The sequence below is a fragment of the Dama dama genome, chromosome 7 (genome assembly GCF_033118175.1).
Source record: "Dama dama isolate Ldn47 chromosome 7, ASM3311817v1, whole genome shotgun sequence".
NCBI classification, from domain to species: Eukaryota; Metazoa; Chordata; class Mammalia; order Artiodactyla; family Cervidae; genus Dama; species Dama dama.
In genome coordinates, this window is record NC_083687.1 from 19,996,958 (window position 1) to 20,017,044 (window position 20,087).

The window sequence follows — 20,087 nt, forward strand, 5'->3', positions numbered from 1 at the left end:
CCACGTTTTGGCTATTGTAACTAATCCTGCTGCTATAAACATTTGTGTACAGGTTTTTGTATGGACAGATTTTTTTAAATTTTATTGACTTATTTATTTTTGGCTGCGCTGGGTCTTGGTTGCTGCACGCAGGCTTCCCCTAGTTGTGACGAGTGGGGCAGGCCTCTAGTTTCAGCGCACAGGCTTCTCACTGCAGTGGATTCTCTTGTTGCGGAACTCACTAGTGCCGCACAGGCTTAGTTGCCCCGACTCACATGGAATCTTCCAGAACCAGGGATTGAACTCGTGTCCTCTGCATTGGCAGGTGGATTCTTAACCACTGGACCACCAGGGAAGTCCTGGACGTATTAACATACTTTCAGCTCTCTTGGGTATATATACCTAGAGGTGAAATTGCTGGATCGTGTGGTAATTCTCTGTTTAACTGAGGAGCTGCCAGACTATTTTCCAAAGCGGCTGCACCCTTTCACATCCCCACCAGCAGTGTCTGAGAACGCCAGTTTTCCCACATCCTCACCAACACGTCTCATTACCAATCTTTTGGATTAGAGCTGTCCTAGCAGGCTTCCCCGGAGAAGGCAATGGCATCCCACTCCAGTCCTCTTGCCTGGAAAATCCCATGGATGGAGGCACCTGGTAGGCTGCAGTCCATGGGATTGCTAAGAGTCGGACACGACTGAGCGACTTCACTTTCACTTTTCACTTTCATGCATTGGAGAAGAAAATGGCAACCCACTCCAGTGTTCTTGCCTGGAGAATCCCAGGGACAGGGGAGCCTGGTGGGCTGCCATCTTTGGGGTCACACAGAGTCGGACACGACTGAAGTGACTTAGTAGCAGCAGCAGCAGGCTTCCCTGATAGCTGAGACGGTAAAGAGTCTGCTTGCAATGTGGGAGACCCGGGTTCGATCCCTGGATTGGAAAGATCCCCTGGAGAAGGGAATGGGAACCCCCTCCAGTATTTTTGCCTACAGAATTCCATGGACAGAGGAGCCTGACAGGTTATAGTCCATGGGGTCGCAAAGAGTCGGACATGACTGAACAACTAACACTTGACTTTCAGTGGGTACGAACTGAACTTGACTTGCGTTTGTCTGGTGACGAATAATAACTGAGCATTTTTCATGTGATTATTGGTCATTTGTATATCGTCTTCAGAGAGACCCCGATTCAGATTCTTTGTCCATTTTTTTTTTTCTCCTAAGGATCCAGGTTTATGGAGGGATGGGGGTCTACAGGGAAGCCCAGTACCTGTGGGGAAGGCCTGCTGTTGGTCTGGAGGGCAGCAGCCTGGCAGGCAGCTGGAGAAAGAGGTCTCCAAAACCTGGCTTTACTTGAAAGTGTGGCTCTCAGCTCCACCATGCCCAAAACATTTGGGTCTGAGCAAGGCCGCATAGCAAGGCCTGCCTTCATGTTCCACCTGATCCCCCTCCCCGAGGTAGGCGTCTTTCCACATTTCTCACGCGTCAGGCAAGGTCAATGCCAGTCCTTCCCCAGGGGTGTCACCGGTTCGGCAAAGTAAACCTCCTTCTTGCACTCGGGGCACCTGGGCATGGTGGCGCCGGATCCGGGGCAGGCAACTGGGCTGAAGCAGATTGGAGCGCTGGACTCCTTTGTCCATTTTTAATGGGTTATTTGTCCTTTGATTATTAAGCAGAGACCGTTTTTGACAAAGGGATTGCAGCCCACATAAGCCAGAACCGACTCAAGGCCAAGGGCATGGGCCAGCACCACAACGCCCAGAACTACAACAACCAGAGCTTTGAGGACCTGCGAGCACTCTGCCTACGGAGGGGAGAGCTGTTCGAGGACCCCTTTTTCCCTGCAGAACCCACTTCACTGGGCTTCAAGGAACTGGCACCAAACTCCAAACACGTGCAGAACATCAGCTGGCAGCGGCCCAGTGTGGGCACCGGCAGGGGAGGCGTGGACTCCTGGGGGATGGGGCATGTAGTGATGCCCCAGTCGCTTGCATAATTTCCAATTCCCCACCGCCCTCTCTTGGCTCTGCCCTGGATTCCACCCCCATTTGGGTTAAGGACAGCTCTGGAAGTGCTTAAGTAAAATCTCTCAGATGACCCTGGGAAGGTCACTCACTGACTTTTGCTGTCATGGCTTACAACTATGCCAACTTCCCTCCCTCCACCCCATCTCCCCCATCCATGTTTCCCCTGGAACTCCAAGACACAGGCAGCATTCCCCGAGGAGGTAGGAGGGAGGTGAAGAGGGGATGGCTTGGGCTCTCTGAAACCTTTCTGCCTTCTCTGCAGCAAATCACAAGCAATCCTCAATTCATCGTGAATGGGGTCAGCCCAACTGACATCTGCCAGGGGGTGCTCGGTGAGTGGGGAGTGGGAAAGCCTGGGGTGTCTTCTGGGGCTGGGGAACTGGGAGCCCAAGGCTCAGACAGCTCTTCTATTTCCCTGCTCCTCCCCGAAGCCAGATTCCACCCCCCACCTGCTGCCATCTGGGTCTGGGAATAAACAGGGTGCTATATTAGTTATCGGGCTTTCCAGGTGGCTAAGCAGTAAAGAACCTGCCTGCAGAAGACGCAAGTTCAATCCCAGGTTGGGAAAAATCCCCTGGAGAAGGAAATGGCAACCCACTCCAGTTTTCTTGCCTGGGAAATCCCATGGACAGTGGAGCCTGGTAGGCTACAGACCATGGGGTCACAGAGTCCAACATGACTTAGCGACTGAACAGCAACATATTAGTTATTAATTGCTCCAAGACTCAGTGACTTAAAGCAACAACAAACATCTATCATCTCACAGTTTCTCCAGGGCAGGAATTAGGAAGCAATGGAGCTGGGTGGGTCTGGCTCAGGGTCTCTCACGAGGTTCCACGGGAGCTGGAGAGTCCCCTTCTGAGATGGCACGCTCACGTGCCAGGAGGCCTCGGGTCCTTGCCACGTAGCTTCTCCGTAGGACACTCAAGTGTCCCCACATGGTAGCTGGCATCCCCCAGGGTGAGTGGCCTGAGACAGAACAAGGGGGAGGCTAGGCTGACTTCACCAGCTGGTCTCAGGAGAAACAGGCAGTGACGTCCCCCAGGTTCTGCTGTTAAAAACAAACGAACCTGCAGGGACTCCCCTGGTGGTCCAGTGATTAAGACTCTGTACTTCTCCTGCAGAGGGGCACGGGTTTGATCCCTGGTCCAGAAACTAAGATCCCACGTGCCACTTGGCCAGAAACAAAAAAAACTTGCATGTGTGCAATCCAACTCCCATGGAAGGGGAGGGGAACTAGTCTTCTGCTCTTGGGGGAAGGGTTGTAGAAGGACTTGTGGACACATTTTTAAAGTCCCTGCAGGTGCTCCGACTTCCTCAGTCTAAGGTATCAGGTGAAGGAGAGCCGCGCTCGCGTGGGCTCTACAGTCGGTTCCCATCCTCGGCTTGGACTCTGGGGCCACACACAGGGGAAGGCGCAGGGGGGCAGTCCTGCTATCTTTTCAGGAGACTGCTGGCTGCTGGCCGCCATTGGCTCCCTCACCGCGTACCCCAAACTGCTGTCCCGCGTGGTGCCCAAGGGGCAGAGCTTCAAGAAGAACTACGCCGGCATCTTCCATTTTCAGGTGAAGGATGATCTGAAAGCCAGAGTTGGTTTGTGTTTGAGGCATGTGCATGTGTGTGTGGAGGCTGTGTGAGAGAGAATTAGTACATGCTTTGAAGCTTACATTTTCCCTTTCCTTTTGAAAAAAAAATTATATTTATTAGGGTGGATTTTTGCCTAATTATTAGAGAAATATCCTCTCACTAAAGAAATCGTATAAGCTTTTAAAGCCCCAAAAGAAAACAGTTGTATTGATTTGTGACCCTCCTCCTCCTTCTCTTTCTCCTGCTTCTCTGTCTCTGTCTCTCCTTCTCTCAGTAGAAACACACATATATGTATCAATATATGCATGTATATGTGTGTGTTTGTCTGTCAACATCTATGACATGGGAATTTCGCAGAATTTTTGTAATCTGCTCTTTAAATTATGCAACATGTGGACAAATTCCTCGGGTCATAAAAATATTTCTGGAAGTCACAAGAGTTTTTCTGAATCACAAGACCTCAGAAATAAAAGACCAGCCAAGGTCCAAAGGCAGGTGGATCCCTCTGGAGGCCATGGCAGAACCTGACTAGAGGCTGGAGGGCCTTTCAGGTCTTTCATTGCTTTTCTTGAGGTGGGTGGGCTCTCTGTCACTGGTGTGTCATTGAATTGGCCACCAGGGGGCACTTGTGTAACAGTCCTCTTGCAAGGAGAGGGTGTGTGTGTGTGTGTGTGTGTGTGTGCGCGCGCGTGCGTGCCTTGGAAGGGGGCCTGGGGCAGACAGATGCTCACACCCCACTGACACCCACCTTGCTACCCCCAGATCTGGCAGTTTGGGGAGTGGATGGACGTAGTGGTGGATGACCGGCTGCCCACAAAGAACGGCAAGCTGGTGTTTGTGCACTCAGCGGAACGCACGGAGTTCTGGAGCGCCCTGCTGGAGAAGGCATATGCCAAGTGAGTGCCTAGCCAAGTGACGGGCCTGGCCTCCAAGCCTGCCCCGACCGTTGGCAGCCACGGAAGCACCTGGAATCAGGGGAAGAGGCAGGGGGACCGCAGGGCATCCCTCACTTCCCTCCCCGCCCCCTCTGAGGTCCAAGCTCACAACCAGCTGCCTCCCAGACAGAGCCCAGACAGTGCCTTCTCTGTGCCCGCAGGCTGAACGGGTCCTATGAAGCACTGTCGGGGGGCAACACGGTGGAGGGCTTTGAGGACTTCACGGGGGGTGTGACACAGAGCTTCCAACTCCAGAATCCCCCTAGGAACCTGCAGAGGATGCTTAGGAAGGCCGTAGAGCGATCTTCCCTCATGGGCTGCTCCATCGAGGTAAACCATGCTTGGTCTCGCTTCAGGGCATTTGCACCTGTTGTTGCTTTCACCTAGAATGTTCTTTCTCCAGATACCCGCATAACTAGCCCCTTCTCATTCACATTTCGGCGCCAATGCCCCTCCCTCAGGCTAGTATTCCCTGCCTCTCAATGTCAGTTAGCTGCTCCTACCCCTGATTTCCTCTCTACTTTGTTCTGATTTTTTTCCCCAACATTTATCACAGTCAGAAGGTGTCATACTTCTTAATGTGTATATTCATGACCAAACTTCTCCAGACAGTTTCCATATTCCACGAAGGTGTGTCTAACTCTTTGCGACCCCATGCACTGTAGCCCTCCAGGCTCCTCTGTCCATGGGATTTCCCAGGCACGAACACTGGAGTGGATACTGGAGTGGGGGATCAAACCCAGGTCTTCTGCCCTGCAGGCAGATTCTTTACCATCTGAGCCACTAGGGAATCCCTTCCATGAAGGCAGCGACCTTATTTGTCTCTTTGACTGCTGGTCCTGGGACTTAAGGTGGTACTTGGCATACAATAGATTCCCAACACATATTTGTTCAAATAAATAAATAAACCCAGAGTGCCACTGTGAGGCTTCCCTGATGGCTCAGTGGTAAAGAATCTGCCTGCAAGGCCGGAGACACAAATGACTCTGGTTCAATCCCTGGGTGGGGAAGATCCCCTGGAGGAGGAAATGACAACCCATTCCAGTATCCTTGCCTGGGAAACCCCACGGACAGAGGAGCCTGGCAGGCTATGGTCCAAAGTGTCACAAAGAGTCAGACATGAATGAGTGACTGAGCATAAGGGTGTCACTGTAACACCCAGCAGTTGCATTCTTGGGCATTTATCCCAGAGAAATGAAAACTTAGGTCCACACAAAAGCCTGTGCCCAAATGTTCAAAGCAGGTCTATTTGTAATAACCAGAACCTGGAAACAACTTAGATATCTTTCAACGTGTGAACAGTTGAACAGACTGCAGTGAACACATTTCAGGGGATGCTACTCAGCAATAAAAAGACATGAACTATTGACACATACAACAACCTGGATGAGTCTCAAGGAAATTCTGCTGAATGAAAAAAGCCAATCTCCAAAGGTTCCATACTGTACGATTGCTTATATAACAGTGTTGAAATGACAAAATTATTTTTTTTAATTTATTTATTTTTGGCTGTGCTGGGTCTTCATTGCTGTGCAAGTCACTCTCTAGTTGGAGCAAGCAGGGGCTACTCTCTCGTCGTGGCGCACAAGCTCCTCACTGCGGCTTTTCTTTGTTGCAGAGCATGAGCTCTAGGGCTCCCAGACTTCAGTAGCTGCAGTTCTAGAGCACAGGCTTCATAGTTGTGGTGGCGGGCTTAACTGCCCCAAGGCATTTGGGGTCTTCCCAGATCAGGGATGGAACCCGTGTTTCCTGCATTGGCAGATGGATTCTTTACCACTGAGTCACTTAGGGAAGGCCTTGAAATGACAAAATTCTTGAAAAATGGAGAACAGATTAGGAGTTGTCAGAGTTTAGGGAAGACGGTCATAAGAGGTGATTGTTGACTGTAACAGGGCAACATGTGGGATGTTAGCGGTGACGGAAATGTTCTGTATTGTGACGATGGTGATAGATACAGAACACTATACATATGATAACAATGCATAAAACATACACAAATGCGCTATGGAAAACAGTGTGGAGATTTCTTAAAAAACTGGAAATAGAACTGCCATATGACCCAGCAATCCCACTTCTGGGCATACACACTGAGGAAACCAGATCTGAAAGAGACACGTGCACCCCAATGTTCATCGCAGCACTGTTTATAATAGCCAGAACATGGAAGCAACCTAGATGCCCATCAGCAGATGAATGGATAAGGAAGCTGTGGTACATATACACCATGGAATATTACTCAGCCGTTAAAAAGAATTCATTTGAACCAGTCCTAATGAGATGGATGAAACTGGAGCCCCTTATACAGAGTGAAGTAAGCCAGAAAGATAAAGAACATTACAGCATACTAACACATATATATGGAATTTAGAAAGATGGTAACGATAACCCCATATGCAAAACAGAAAAAGAGGCACAGAAATACAGAACAGACTTTTGAACTCTGTGGGAGAATGTGAGGGTGGGATATTTCAACAGAACAGCATGTATACTATCTATGGTGAAACAGATCACCAGCCCAGGTGGGATGCATGAGACAAGTGCTCGGACCTGGTGCACTGGGAAGACCCAGAGGAATTGGGTGGAGAGGGAGGTGGGAGGGGGGATCGGGATGGGGAATACGTGTAAATCTATGGCTGATTCATATCAATGTATGACCAAAAAATAATAATAATAATAATAAAAATAATTTAAAAAAAATACACAAATGAATACTAGTAAAAGTAGAGACATCTGTATTAGATCAACAAATTGTGTCAACATATTCATTCTGGTTTTTATATTGTGCTATAGGGACTTCCACGCTTCCACTGCAGGGGACACAGGTTCAGTCCCTGCTGGGGAACTAAGATCCTGTATGCTGTATGGCATAGCTAAAAAAATAAAACAGAACAAAAAACCTTGATATCATGCTATTGCTTTTTTTTTTTTTTTTTAGCAGTTTTTAAAAACTAATTACTTTTTTTTATTTGGACAGCGCTAGGTCTTCATTGCGGGGTGTGGGCCTAGTTGCCTGACAGTACGTGGGATCTCAGTTCCACAACCAGGGATTGAACCCTGGTCCCGGGCAGTGGAAGGTGGGTTTTTAGCCACTGGACCACCAGGGAAGTCCCTGCGCTATAGTTTTAGAAGATATTACGGCTGTAGGATGTTGGACATGGGGCACACAGGATCTCTCTGTATCGTTTCTTAAAATTGCTTGTGAGTCTGCAAGCATTTGAAAAGGCAAAGTTTAAAAAAAAGAAAAGGCAAAGTTTAATTAAAAAAAAAAAAGTGAACCCAGATCTAAATAAGAAGAAAGTCTTAAAAAGAGGGGATAATATGTACACGTCTAGCCCATTCACTTCGATGTACCTCTGAAACGAACACGACATTCATTGTAAAGCAACTCTTCCCTAATAAAAATAAGTTTTAAGACAGGGAGCTCAGAGAGTTGTCACCTGTCTTCAGGCGCCCCTGTCCCCCTGACCAGCTCCTGAGTTCCTCTCGAGCCCTCTGTGTTCTGCAGGTCACCAGCGAATGTGAGCTGGAGTCCTTGACACAGGGTATGCTGGTGAAAGGACATGCTTACTCAGTGACGGGCCTCCAGGACGTGAGTCTGACCCCTGCAACCCCACCCGGAGGGGCGCGAGAAGGAGAACTTCTCTGACCCTACACCCCTGACCTCTGCCCACAACCCACCCAGGTCTCCTACCAAGGCAGGACAGAAACGCTGATCCGAGTCCGGAATCCCTGGGGCCGGATTGAGTGGAATGGAGCCTGGAGTGACAAGTAGGTGGCCCGCCAGCACTCTGGGGGGAGGGGCAGAGCACACCACAGGCCCCACCCCCACGGAGCAAGGCCATGCCACCGAGAGAGTCTCCATCTAACCGGGACTCTCAAGTAGCTCAGGGGTGAGGGGAGCCCTGGGGGGGGGGGGACGAGCTCTGCTCCCCCACCTGTCTCTGCTCTAGTGCCAAGGAGTGGGAGGAGGTAGCCCCAGATGTCCAGAGGCAGCTGCTGCACCGGAAAGAGGACGGGGAGTTCTGGTCAGTCCCAAGCCCGCCCCCTTCATCCTCCTGCCGCCCATTGCACCTGAGCCTTGGATGGGGAGGTTCTGGGGTGGGGGGGTCGTGGGTGTGGGCGTGCCACTGATGGCTCTGCGCACCCCCCCACCACAGGATGTCCTACCAAGATTTCCTTGGCAACTTCACCCTCCTGGAAATCTGCAACGTGATACCCGACACGCTCTCCGGGGACTACAAGAGCTGCTGGCACTCCACCTTCTATGAGGGCAGCTGGCGGAGGGGCAGCACCGCAGGGGGCTGCCGGAGCTACCTGGGTGGGCTGGGAGGGGGGCGGGGGGTGGGGGGTGGAACTCGGGGCAGGGAGTGGGTGATGGGCCACTGACTCACTGCACAGCCGGGCCCAGGGGCCCAGGGGCCCGGGGCAAGGTCCATCAGATGCCACTGGGCCCTGCTGAGGAGGTGGCGTGTGGCCTGGAAGCTCGTCCACCCCGGGAAGGGCAGGGCCATCCTGACCTGCTTCTTCCACAGACACATTCTGGACCAACCCCCAGTTTAAGATCTGTCTCCCCGAGGAGGATGACGACATAGAGGATGACAAAGCCGTCTGTACCTGCCTGGTGGCCCTGATGCAGAAGAACTGGAGAAGGACGCGGCCCCACGGAGCCCAGCTGGAGACCATCGGCTTTGTCATCTACTCGGTGGGCGCTCAGCTGGCCCCTGGCCACTCTTGCTCCCGCAGTGGCCTCACCCCCCCGGACCACTGCCCACCCCACAGCCCCAGGACTAGGACACCCTCCCTTCAACCACCTCCGCACCCCTAGCTCTCCTTCTTCTTCACTCCCCCCATTTAAAAAATTGGAATATAATTGATTTACAACGTTGTGTTAGTTTCAGGTGTACAAAAAAGTGGATCAGTTGTATATAGACACATACCTACTCTTTTCCCACATAGGTCATTACATAGTATTGAGTAGAGTTCCCTGTGCTGGACAGTAGATCCTTATTGGTGGTGGTGTTTAGTTGCTAAGTCGTGTCTGACTCTTCTGTGATCCCGTGGACCATCCATGGGATTTCCCAGGCAAGAGTACTGGCGTGGGTTGCCATTTCCTTCTCCAGGGAATCTTCCCTGACTCAGGAATCCAACCCATTACCCCTGCCTTGTCTCCTGCACTTGTCTCCTGCACTACGGGCAGTTTCTTCACCGCTGAGCACTGGGGAAGCCAGGTTCTGATTAGTTACCTATTGTATTTACAGTAGTGTGTGTATATCAATCCCAATTTCCCAGTTTATCCCTCCCCCCCAACCCCCTGCCCTGGCTTTTTCTTTTCTTTTCTTTTCTTTTATTTTTTCTGGCTTTTTCTTGAGTGGTGTGTGAGCTTTTAAGGCAGGGCTGACAGTTTTCTTTCCAAATTTTTTAAATCGAAAACCCTTAAGTAGGGACTTCCCTAGTGGTCCAGCACAGAGGGCACCGGTTCTATTCCTGGTTGGGAACAAAGATCCCACATGCCACATGGTGTAACCAAAATGTAAAAAAAAAAAACAAAACAAAACACTTAGGGAGCACTTCCTCTGTGCCAGGCATTGTTCCAAGAGCTTTTCAAATGGTAACACCTTTAATAAAAAAGAAGGAGACTGGGAGCCAGAGGCAAGGTCAAGTCCAAACTCATACCGGTTTCAACACACTCAGAGATTTCTCCACAGCCCCCAAACCTCCGCATAGCCACCCCACCAAGAGCATGGAGTCTGGCCAGGAAAAACCCCTGACAAGTGTTTCCCAAACTGTGCCTTGCAAAATCCTAGAAACGCCCATTTGTCCTTTCACTTACATAGTCAACAGTATCCATGGAGCACCTACTGTATGCTCAATCATGAACAAAAGCAGATTTGAGGCCCGCCCTACTCCTAGGCTGTGTGTCCCTCAGGTTGACAGATACACCCGAAGCCATTTCTAAGGTTAGATGCGACCCCTCCCAGAAAGGCTAACTTCTCTACACCCACCCAGAGCTCCCCTGGGCCATTAGTATATTAATTCTGCAGGAACCTATATTTCTGCAGGAGAGCAACATATTTATCTTGGCTTAAGTCACATTTTTATAGACTTCTCTGTGCTGATTCCTGGGTTTCTAAGAACTTCCTGGGGGAAATGAGCACTCCATGGAAAATGTTCTTCCCGTGTTTTTTCCCAGTTCTCCAACTGCTCAGAAGTGTGAGGCTGGGCGAGTTAGTTCACCACCTCTGGGGGATTTCCTTTCCCATTCTTAACCCGAAGTGATAAAATATCCCCTTGGCAAAACTTGGCGTAAACCATACTTTGTTGTCCAAAGCAAAAGGAAAGGTTATTAAAGCTGAGACTTAACAGCTCTTAGATCCCATGCTCCTCCCCACACTGGTGTCCCAGGACCCTTATTAGCAGCCCCCACAACACACACACATACAGCCTGGCTTCCAGGGACCTGAGCCCCTTACCCATCCTGGGGATCTGACCCTCCTCTCTCTTCCCTTCCCAGATCCCAAAGGAGGTACTGAAGACAAGGGGCCTGACACCTGGCAGACACCCACCCCATACCTGGCTGCGTGTAGATGGGCCAGGGGTGGAATTCGGTGAAGGGCTCCGGGGGCCACTGGGTCAGGGTTCCAGCCACCTTGGGCCCTGGGTGGGAGTCAGGGAAGGAAACGACCACACTGGGGTTACCTGCCAGCCAGACAGCGTCCCCCTAACCTTGCCCAGCTGGGCCTCACTGTGGGGGTCCCTCTCTCCCTGCCCTCCCCCCGAGGACCCTGGACCCACTTGCAGGGCACGTACAGTTTCAGAACCTCCAGGATGTCCACTTGAAAAAGGACTTCTTCGTCAAGTACCAGGACCTGGGTTTCTCGGAGATCTTCACCAACTCGCGGGAGGTGAGCAGCCAGTTCCAGCTGCCCCCAGGGGAGTACATCATCATCCCCTCCACCTTCGAGCCGCACAAGGACGCCGACTTCCTGCTTCGGGTCTTCACTGAGAAGCACAGCGAGACCTGGTGAGGGGCCCCACCTCACTGCTCCAAGGCCACCTGCCCTCCACCCCAAGCTGTAGGATGTCATGCTCAGGGATCAGTCATCTGGTAGTACCCCCCTCCCCCGACACTCTGTCCCTAATTTACAGTCAAGGAAACTGAGGCACGAGGCAGGGAAGTCCAAGGTAGTAGCGGAGTCAGAATTGGAGCCCCAATCCTATGGCACCCATTTCCTATTGCTTCAGACACACATGACCTCCCCACCCTTCCCACTGGAGTCCCTGTTTCCCTGAACCCCTGCTAATTCCATGCCTTCATCCACTTCTGCCCAGGGAACTGGATGAAGCCAACTACGCTGAGCTTCTCCAAGAGGTGAGGGGAGGCCATGGGGTTGGGGGATTCGAGGCAGAATGTGTGGGTTGGGGTGTGAAGGAGCACTCTGGACCATGTCCCTCTCCCACCCCTTTCCCTCCAGGAGAGGATCTCTGAGAATGACATAGACCCGGACTTCATACGTTTGTTTCACATAGTGGCAGGTGGAGAGGTGAGAGGCAGACGTCTGGGGTGCTGAAAGGAGGTGACTGGGGGCTGAAGGGGCCAGAGCGGGAGTTTACGGTCCCCCTTCCTAGGGCAAGGAGATAGGCAAGTATGAGCTACAGAAGCTGCTCAACAAGGTCGTCTCCAGATGTGAGTCTTCCACCCCCTACAATCATTCCCTTAATCAACCCCTGTCCCTCCCCGCATCCCAGCAACATTCAGCTCACCCCTCCCCTTCTTTCTGCCCCCTACCTCCCTCACAGTCAAAAACTTCAAAACCAATGGCTTTAGCTTGGACGTGTGCCGCTGCATGATCAACCTCTTGGACGTATCTTCCCGTCAGTGGGCCAGCCTGCCCAGTGCTATCCCGCCCCAGCACCCTACCCCTGAGCCTGGCCCCAAGGTGGCCACCTCTCTGGCCAGCCATGCCCTCCTGGATGGGGATTAGGTTCTGGGGTGACGAAAGATGCCAGTTCTTCTGGCTGTTGCCACAGTTACCTACAGGACCCTTCGGTCTTGGTCCCACCTCCGTGAGCCTCTCTGCTTCCTAGCCCCCGGGATGTCCTCCCCACCCCCTCCTCTGATATCCTTGACTGCCTCTCTCAGAAAGATGGCTCTGGAAAACTGGGGCTTCGGGAGTTTCAGGTCCTATGGAGAAAAATAAAGAAATGGACGGTAAAGGGCATTGAAGGGGCAGTTTATGGGGGCAAAAGAAGTCCTTGTGAGGAATGGGGACTAGAAGGTCTAACAAAGATGAAACTGTAACAGGAGCCACTGACTAGATGTGCACGTGTACACACACACACACACACACACACACACACACACACACATACACACACCCTGGGATGGAGTTGTTGACATGTTGCCATATGAAATAGTCAAAAAGTTCCCGGGACTTTCCTGACAGTCTCAGTGGTTGGGACTTCTTCCAGTGTGGGGGGTGTGGATTGAATCCCTGGTCAGGAAACTAAGATCCCTGCCTTGCAATGTGGCTAAAAAAAAAAAAAAATGTTCAATAATCAGCAGAGTCTAGGTATCAACTAACATAAAGAATACAGGCAGAAAGCCCTGAGCAAGGTGCCAGGAACCAGCTCTGCGGTCACCAGGCAGTAGGAATATGGGCGCTCAGGTGTGGGCCAGCCGGGGACGGGGCAGGGGGTCCCTGGGGGCTTGCCTAGTGGTCGTAAAGCATTTCATCCCTTGCGAAGCATTGGGCCCTGCATACGGCCCTACCACAACTGCCTGTCCCTTCAGGACATCTTCCGAGAGTGTGACCAGGACCAGTCAGGCACCTTGAACTCCTATGAGATGCGCTTGGCAATTGAGAAAGCAGGTGGGTTAGGGGCAGGACAGGGGCTGGGGGCTGGAACGGGGGAGGCAGCGGCCAAAGGGCTGGACTCTCTCTTTCGGCACCCCTCTCTCTCCCAGGCATCAAACTGAACAACAAGGTGATACAGGTGCTGGTGGCCAGGTATGCGAATGACGACTTGATCATGGACTTTGACAGCTTCATCAGCTGTTTCCTGAGGCTGAAGGCCATGTTCAGTGAGTCAGGCGGGCACCTGCCCACACCCTACCCCGGGCCACTGGCCCACTGGCCTTCTCCCGCATACCCGCACGAGAAGCACTGCTCCAGAACACTCCCCTCCACAGGGCGCAGACAATCTGGGTTCACATCCCCGCCCCACCACTTGTGGGCTCTGTTGCCTTGACCAAGTCACTGTATCTCTGTGCCTTTAAGCGTAGATAACAGTGCTGCCTGAATAGGACCATGGTAGAGGTTAAATGAGATAGTATTTGAGAGCACTCAGAACTGGCCGTGGTTCAGAGCAAGGCTTTAGGAAGGAGTCCTTATCATTAACTCCCTACTGGACTGGCGATGTAGCTGGAGAGGGGGATACCGTTTCTGACCTCTGCCCTAGTTGAGAATGGGTGACCACTGACTCACCTCCCAACCCTCCTCCCTCTGCCTCCTCCCGGAAACAGCGTACTTCCTAACCATGGACCCTAAGAACACCGGCCAGATTTCCCTGGACCTGAACCAGGTACATGGAAGGGATCTCAGGCACCCCCACCCATGGCTCCGCTGGCCCTTCCCTCTCCACGGACATCGTGCCCCACCCCACCTCGCCCATCTTCTGACGTTCTTCTCACCCCACAGTGGCTGCAAATAACTATGTGGGGTTAGAGTCACGGCAGGAGCCCGACTTCCTTCCACTACCAGCACCATCAGCACCACCACCAGACCCCAGGGCTTCTGGCCTGGGGTCGGTGTGCTCCCTGCGGCACTCAGCTCTGCAGTCTCTGCTGATGGAATGGACCCCGGATGCCAGGCTTACTCCACCAGCGGGCCTCCGGGCCCACCCTCCCCATTCAAAGTGTTTTTCTTTTACCCCAACCAGACTTCCGGTGGCTGGATTTACTCCACAGTTTCCTCCCTCTCCAAGCATATTTCACTACAGGTTAAGTGACACTTTCCCCAGTGTCCCCGGCTGGGGAGGTGGTCCATGCTTTCCACTCTGTTCAGGCTCCCCTGTTTCACGGCCCCTTCCTCCTCCCCCTCACTGGGTGTGGGGGGCATTATTATAATGAACAACACATGCCATTGACTTCTGTGTCTCTGTGTTTCTACATCAGGAAGAGACTGGCGGGGGTGTAAGTCGTTTCCTCAGCACCAAAAAGGGGGAATCCAGTAGCTCTCCGTTGAGGTGGTACCACTCCCCTGTCCAGGAGGCGTTTGGAAATGTGATATCGTCACAGAAGCTAGAGGGAGCTGTTGGCATTTATGGGCAGTGTCGGGGATGCTAAAGGCAAGGAATGCCCTATCACAGCGTGGTACCCGGAGCAACATCCTAGGGGAGAGCTGAGCCGCCAGACACTGAGCATCCCCTCCCATCTCCTCCCTTAGACTGGAATCGCCAAAGATGGCACTGCTGCTGTCTCAGAGTTCAAAAACCCTAGAGGAGTCAGCCAGTCAAAGAAATGCACGGAGCCTCCTGGATGTGTGGCTGGGGATGGGTGGGGGACTGTGGTCACAGATTAGTTTCATTCCTGCCTTAAAAGGTATTCAAATTCAAATCACCCTTATTGTTTAAAAACTGTTGCCTGGCTATTGTCCTCACTGGAAGGATGGTGGGATCCTTAGTCCACCAGTCCTTGACCTTGGAGTCCCTGCCTCAGATGCCTCCAGCTTGCCGCCCCTAGACCCCAGCTTCCTGCTGCAGCGGGAAGGCTGACACCACCAGCCGTGCCCCCAGCTGCACTTCTCTCGACCTTCCAGATCTCCCCGTGGCTCTCCCCCGCGCCCCCCACCCCCGCCGCCCCGCCCCGGGTAACTCTGCTTGGGAGCTTTGCAGCCTCTTGCATAGAGACAGCCTCTAAATTCCTTTAGAGTAGGGTCTAACGAATCCAAACCCCCAATGAATTAGAATCCGTCCCGGCTCTGTGTACTTTCAGCTTCCAAGGGTGACTGGCTTCGTTTCCTCCTGCACTAAGAGGCCAGAGACTTCCTTCTATTTGCACTAAACCCACCCATTCCTCTTAGGCTTAGGGGTGGGGGTGGGATTCCAGTCTTCCTGGATCTGGTGACCAATTCCCAGCACCAGCCCTGCCCCCTGTCTCCTTTGTGACAACCACCCGCCTCCCCCACCGCCTCCGAGCCATCTTTTCCAGCCCTGCCACCCTCCTCTCCCATCCTCTTGCCTCTGCAGTCTTGTCTGAGAAAGAGGTCATAGTTTGTTAACAAGGGTCTTAAAGACTGATTCCTGCACCCTGTCTTCCACCACCACCTTTTCTTTTCAGAGCAGCTAAGGCGCTAAGGTCCCTAGGTGGGAGCAGGGATCGTTTGGGAGAGGCTGGAAAACTTGAGTTTTTGAGAGGACCAGGCAGCCCCAGTTGGTTCTAGGGAGCCCAGTGAGATGCTGACCCCACCCCTTCCTCATCCCTTGCCCCAGCGGGAGATGTCACCATCTTCTAGCTGGGTGGCCTTGGCAAGTTATTTTATTTCTCTAGCAGTCTCCTTTTTCTCATCTGTCAATTGGGGGTGACAGGGAGTTCCCCGGTGGCCTAGAGGTTCGGATCCCAGGCTTTCACTGCCTTGGCTGGGGTTCACTCCCTGCTCTGGGGACCAAGATCTTGCAAGCCATGCGGCATAACCCTCCCAAAAAATGCGGGTGATAGTGCCTGTCTCAGAGGGGTGCTGTATGGATGACTGAGATTAAGAGGGTGAAGCACTGTGCTTCCCACAGATGGTAAAGCTCTCATTGTCACCTGAAAACTGGGTTCCCCTCTTAGTGGATGCTCAGCCAAAAGACACAACCAACTCAAAGAGCAGAAGGAAGGATTTATTACTTGCAGCAAATAAGGAGAACACCAGAGATCTTTCCCAAAGCTGTGTCGCCCCAAACAGCAAAATTGGGCAAGTTTTTTCTTTGTTTTGTTTTTGTATTTAAGTTAAAAAAAGTAATTTTTAAAATTTTTATTGGAAGTTTTAAACTGAGGGTATATGCATATGCATGAAGGGGCTTGAGAGGAGGAGAATTTTGCCTGAAATTATGGCAAAGGTTAACAGAGGACAGGCTTCAGTTGAAGTCACCAGGGGTCAGAAAAGGTCAACCTTGTCATCCCATACGTTTCTGTAGAGCTGATGGTTGAGCACTTTGGGCTAATCTTTACCAGTGAAACAGAACTGGAAGTCATAATTTATAACTGATTAGCCATTCTTACTTCTCTTGCCTCATGAGTCATTTGTTTTTCCATTCCCCTAAGACCATCATTACTGAGACCTACTCAAGGGCAAGCATTGTGGCCGGGCCAAGGTCACAAAATAGGTTTAGGCTCAAAATGACTTCTCTTATGTTAAAAAACAGTATCTGGTTCTTTTCCTCCAGGGACCCCCTACCCTCTCTGCCTCCATTGTCACCATGCTGAGCAGAACCCCATATATAGTCTGTGCTCTGAACAACCCAAGGGGGCACCATTCACCCCGATTAGGATGTGAGAGGCACCCTCAGAGTTTGACCACATGACTGCGCTGTACTAGAGAAGTGATATGAACCAGTATACACTGAATAAATATATCTATTTCACGCATGCATTCAACATGTTTGCAAACATCTTCATCACATTCCTCCACAGCCAAACTCTAAAACAGAAGTCGTCCCCCCTCCCACCCGCCCCCCAGCTATGGCCAGGCCTGGCTGCTCCCTCCTCTTGGAGGTCAAATCTGCCCTCTGCATTCACACCCTGACCACTCCTTCTGACTCAATCCATTCAAATTCACTTGCCTCCCACCCCCTGACTCCCCTCTCCACCAATGCCTGGGAGGCCATTCCCATGCCATCTCTCCCATCACCAGAGATGGTCTATAATCACACTTTCTGCTCTTCTCTGGTCTTCAGCATGGGGCGCTTCCTCTGCTCACGGCAGTGTTTTGCTGGGGAAGGGCATGAGACCATGCTGCCAGCACCCTGCTCAGCACGCGCTGGATGCCTGTGACTGAGGTCATGTGGTAGAGTTTACCTCGGGGTGACTCACTACCCCTTTCCACAGCTGCTACCCCCATTCCCTTCAGACCCCCTCTTCAGCCTCCATCTGTATTGCAAAGACGAGGTCATGTCGGGGGAACATAGGTCCCCCAGAATAGCTCCGGAGTTTCTTCCTCTGCTCTCTGAGAAAGTGGGGTCAAAATAGACCAGGAATCCTGCCGTTTGCAACAAGAGGAATGGACCTTGCGGGCACAGTGCTAAGTGAAATAACTCATAGAAAGACAAACACAGGATGATTTCATGTGTGAATCTAAAAAAATGTTTTAAATAACTTAAAAACAACTCATAGATCCTTTTGTAGATCATGAGCATGATGATTGGGTGTTCACACTGCTGCGTGACATGTGCCTCCTTCCAAACCTTGTTATGACATCGGCATATTACCTGTCTGACGTAAAAGAAAAAAAAAAAAAAAAAACAACTCATAGATACAGAGGACAGATTGGTGGTTGCCAGAGGTGGGGATGAGGACTGATTGGAATATGTGAAAGTGGTCAAAAGGAAGAAACTTCAGTGACCAACACGTGCTGGAAGGAATTCCCTGGTGGTCTAGCGGTTAGAATTTCAGTCTTCCACTGCCATGGGCCAGGGTTCAATCCTTGCTCAAGGCACTAAGATCCCGCAAGCTGCACGGGTTGGCCAAAGAAATAAAAAAAGAACAAAAAGTCATGGGAATGTAGCATATGGCACAGTGACTATGGTTAATAATACCGTGTTGTAAAAAATAAATAATAATACTGTGTTGTGTATTTGAAAATGGCTAAGACTATAGATCTTAAAAGTTCTCATCACAAGAAAAGTGAGAAAGGAATGTCTAAATCTAGGAATAGGGTGGAGGGTGTGACAAGAAATATACAGGATGAGCCCCGAGCATCCTGAGTGCCAGAAAGTACGGAAATGCTTTAAAAAAAAAAAATAGCAAAAACAAAAAACACAATGATGGGAATATGTCGAAGGTCAAGTGTAATTCCCCACATCTTAAATGTGGGCAGCTCATAGTGACTTCCTTCCAAAGAGGGACAGGGTGGAAACTGAGAGAAAAGAGTCCCTTCAAGGTAGAGAAACCTGGGACTTCCCTGGCGCTTCAGTGGTTAGGACTCTGCTTTCACTGCCGAACTAGGAACTAGGAACGCACAAGGGGTGCAGCATGGCCAAAAAAATATCTGACAAATGGGACCTTCGACTTCAGGCAGATGATCAAGGTTAACATCAAGAGAGAAAAACCATGTGGATAGAATATTCCTTTGATATGATGTGATGAGAATGACATTTTATGTCTATGGTTTCCTTCCCCCAAACTGCAAACCCCAGGAATTCCCTGGTGGCTCAGTGGTTAAGAATCTCCCCGCCAAGGTAGGCGACACGGATTCAATCCCTGGTCTGGGAGGATTCTATATGCCAAGGATGCAACTAAGCTCGTGGGCCACAACTACAGGGCCTGTGCTCTAGAGCCCATGTTCCACAACACAAGAAGCCACTGCAGTGAGAAGCCTGTGCACTGCAACGAGGAGTATCCCCTGCTTGCCGCAACTAGAGAAAATCTGCTTGCAGGGATGAAGACTCATTGCAACCAAAAATGAATAGTAAATAAATAAATAATAAGTATTTATTTTAAAGATTAGGCTCCAGTCTAATCATAAGAAAAATATCAGACAAATCCCAGTTGCGACACGTGATGCAAAACTCCTGACCTATACTCTTCCAAACTGTCAACCTCATCAAAAACAAGGCAAGTATGAGAAATTGTCACAGTCAAGAGACTATATACATACAATGGAGAATTACTCAGCCACAAAAAAGAGAATGAAATCTGGCCTTTGTGACAACATGAATGGACTTAGTACTATGCCAAATGCAATAAGTCAGACAGAGAAAGACAAACACTGCATGAGTTCACTTACATGCGGAATCTAAAAAAATAAAACAAATGAACAAACAAAAACAGAAACAGAGTTATAGACACAGAGAAAAAACAGTTGCTCTTGGGGAGAAGGGTGCGGGGAGGAGATACATATCTTGGAGATATTTTTCTGTTAGTATACAGAGAGCTTCCTTATGATTTTTTTGTTGTTGTTGACTATGCTGGGTCTTAGTCGTGACATGCAGGATCTAGTTCCTAGACCAGGGATCAAACCTGGGCTCCCTGCATTGGGAGTGCAGAGTCTTAACCACTGGACCACCAGGGAAGTCTCTCCTTTTGATTTACTATAGCTGCATAGTATTCCACTGCAGCAAAGTCTCATCATTTATCAGCTATTTATTAAGTTGTTTGCAACCTTTCACTACTATAAACAATGCTATAGTTAACACTGTCCATAGGTCGTCTTATATAGTGGAAATATTTCTATAAGATAAATTTCTAAAAGGGGGGTACTGAGCTCAAGAATATATAGATCAGTAACTCAGATACATATTAAATTCTCCTCCATAAAGGTAATACCAATTAGTTCCTACCAGCAATATGAGAGTGTCTAT

At 50.6% G+C, this 20,087-nt stretch overlaps 1 protein-coding gene, 2 non-coding genes and 1 pseudogene across 3 annotated transcripts; 2 read left to right on the plus strand and 2 right to left on the minus strand.

Annotated features, from left to right (window-relative positions):
• Positions 1-1,329: 1,329 nt before the first annotated feature.
• On the minus strand, positions 1,330-1,553 carry LOC133059056 (cysteine-rich protein 1-like; annotated as a pseudogene).
• CAPN11 (calpain 11) lies at positions 1,552-14,471 on the plus strand. Its single transcript, XM_061146244.1, has 22 exons — positions 1,552-1,575; positions 1,659-1,904; positions 2,270-2,339; positions 3,454-3,572; positions 4,357-4,490; positions 4,691-4,859; positions 8,035-8,118; positions 8,212-8,297; positions 8,480-8,554; positions 8,687-8,847; positions 9,062-9,231; positions 11,041-11,052; positions 11,339-11,550; positions 11,859-11,898; positions 12,002-12,070; positions 12,156-12,213; positions 12,327-12,391; positions 12,670-12,738; positions 13,321-13,399; positions 13,495-13,611; positions 14,053-14,111; positions 14,228-14,471. Exons 1-22 carry the CDS (start codon positions 1,552-1,554, stop codon positions 14,252-14,254), a joined length of 2,145 nt encoding a protein of 714 aa, XP_061002227.1. The 3' UTR covers positions 14,255-14,471.
• A 3,430-nt stretch (positions 14,472-17,901) lies between these two features.
• On the plus strand, positions 17,902-18,006 carry LOC133060055 (small nucleolar RNA U13). Its single transcript, XR_009693720.1, has one exon. It is a non-coding gene; the product is annotated as a small nucleolar RNA U13 (small nucleolar RNA).
• Positions 18,007-19,725: 1,719 nt separating this feature from the next.
• Positions 19,726-19,798, minus strand: TRNAG-CCC (transfer RNA glycine (anticodon CCC)). The gene has a single exon. It is a non-coding gene; the product is annotated as a tRNA-Gly (tRNA).
• Positions 19,799-20,087: the final 289 nt, after the last annotated feature.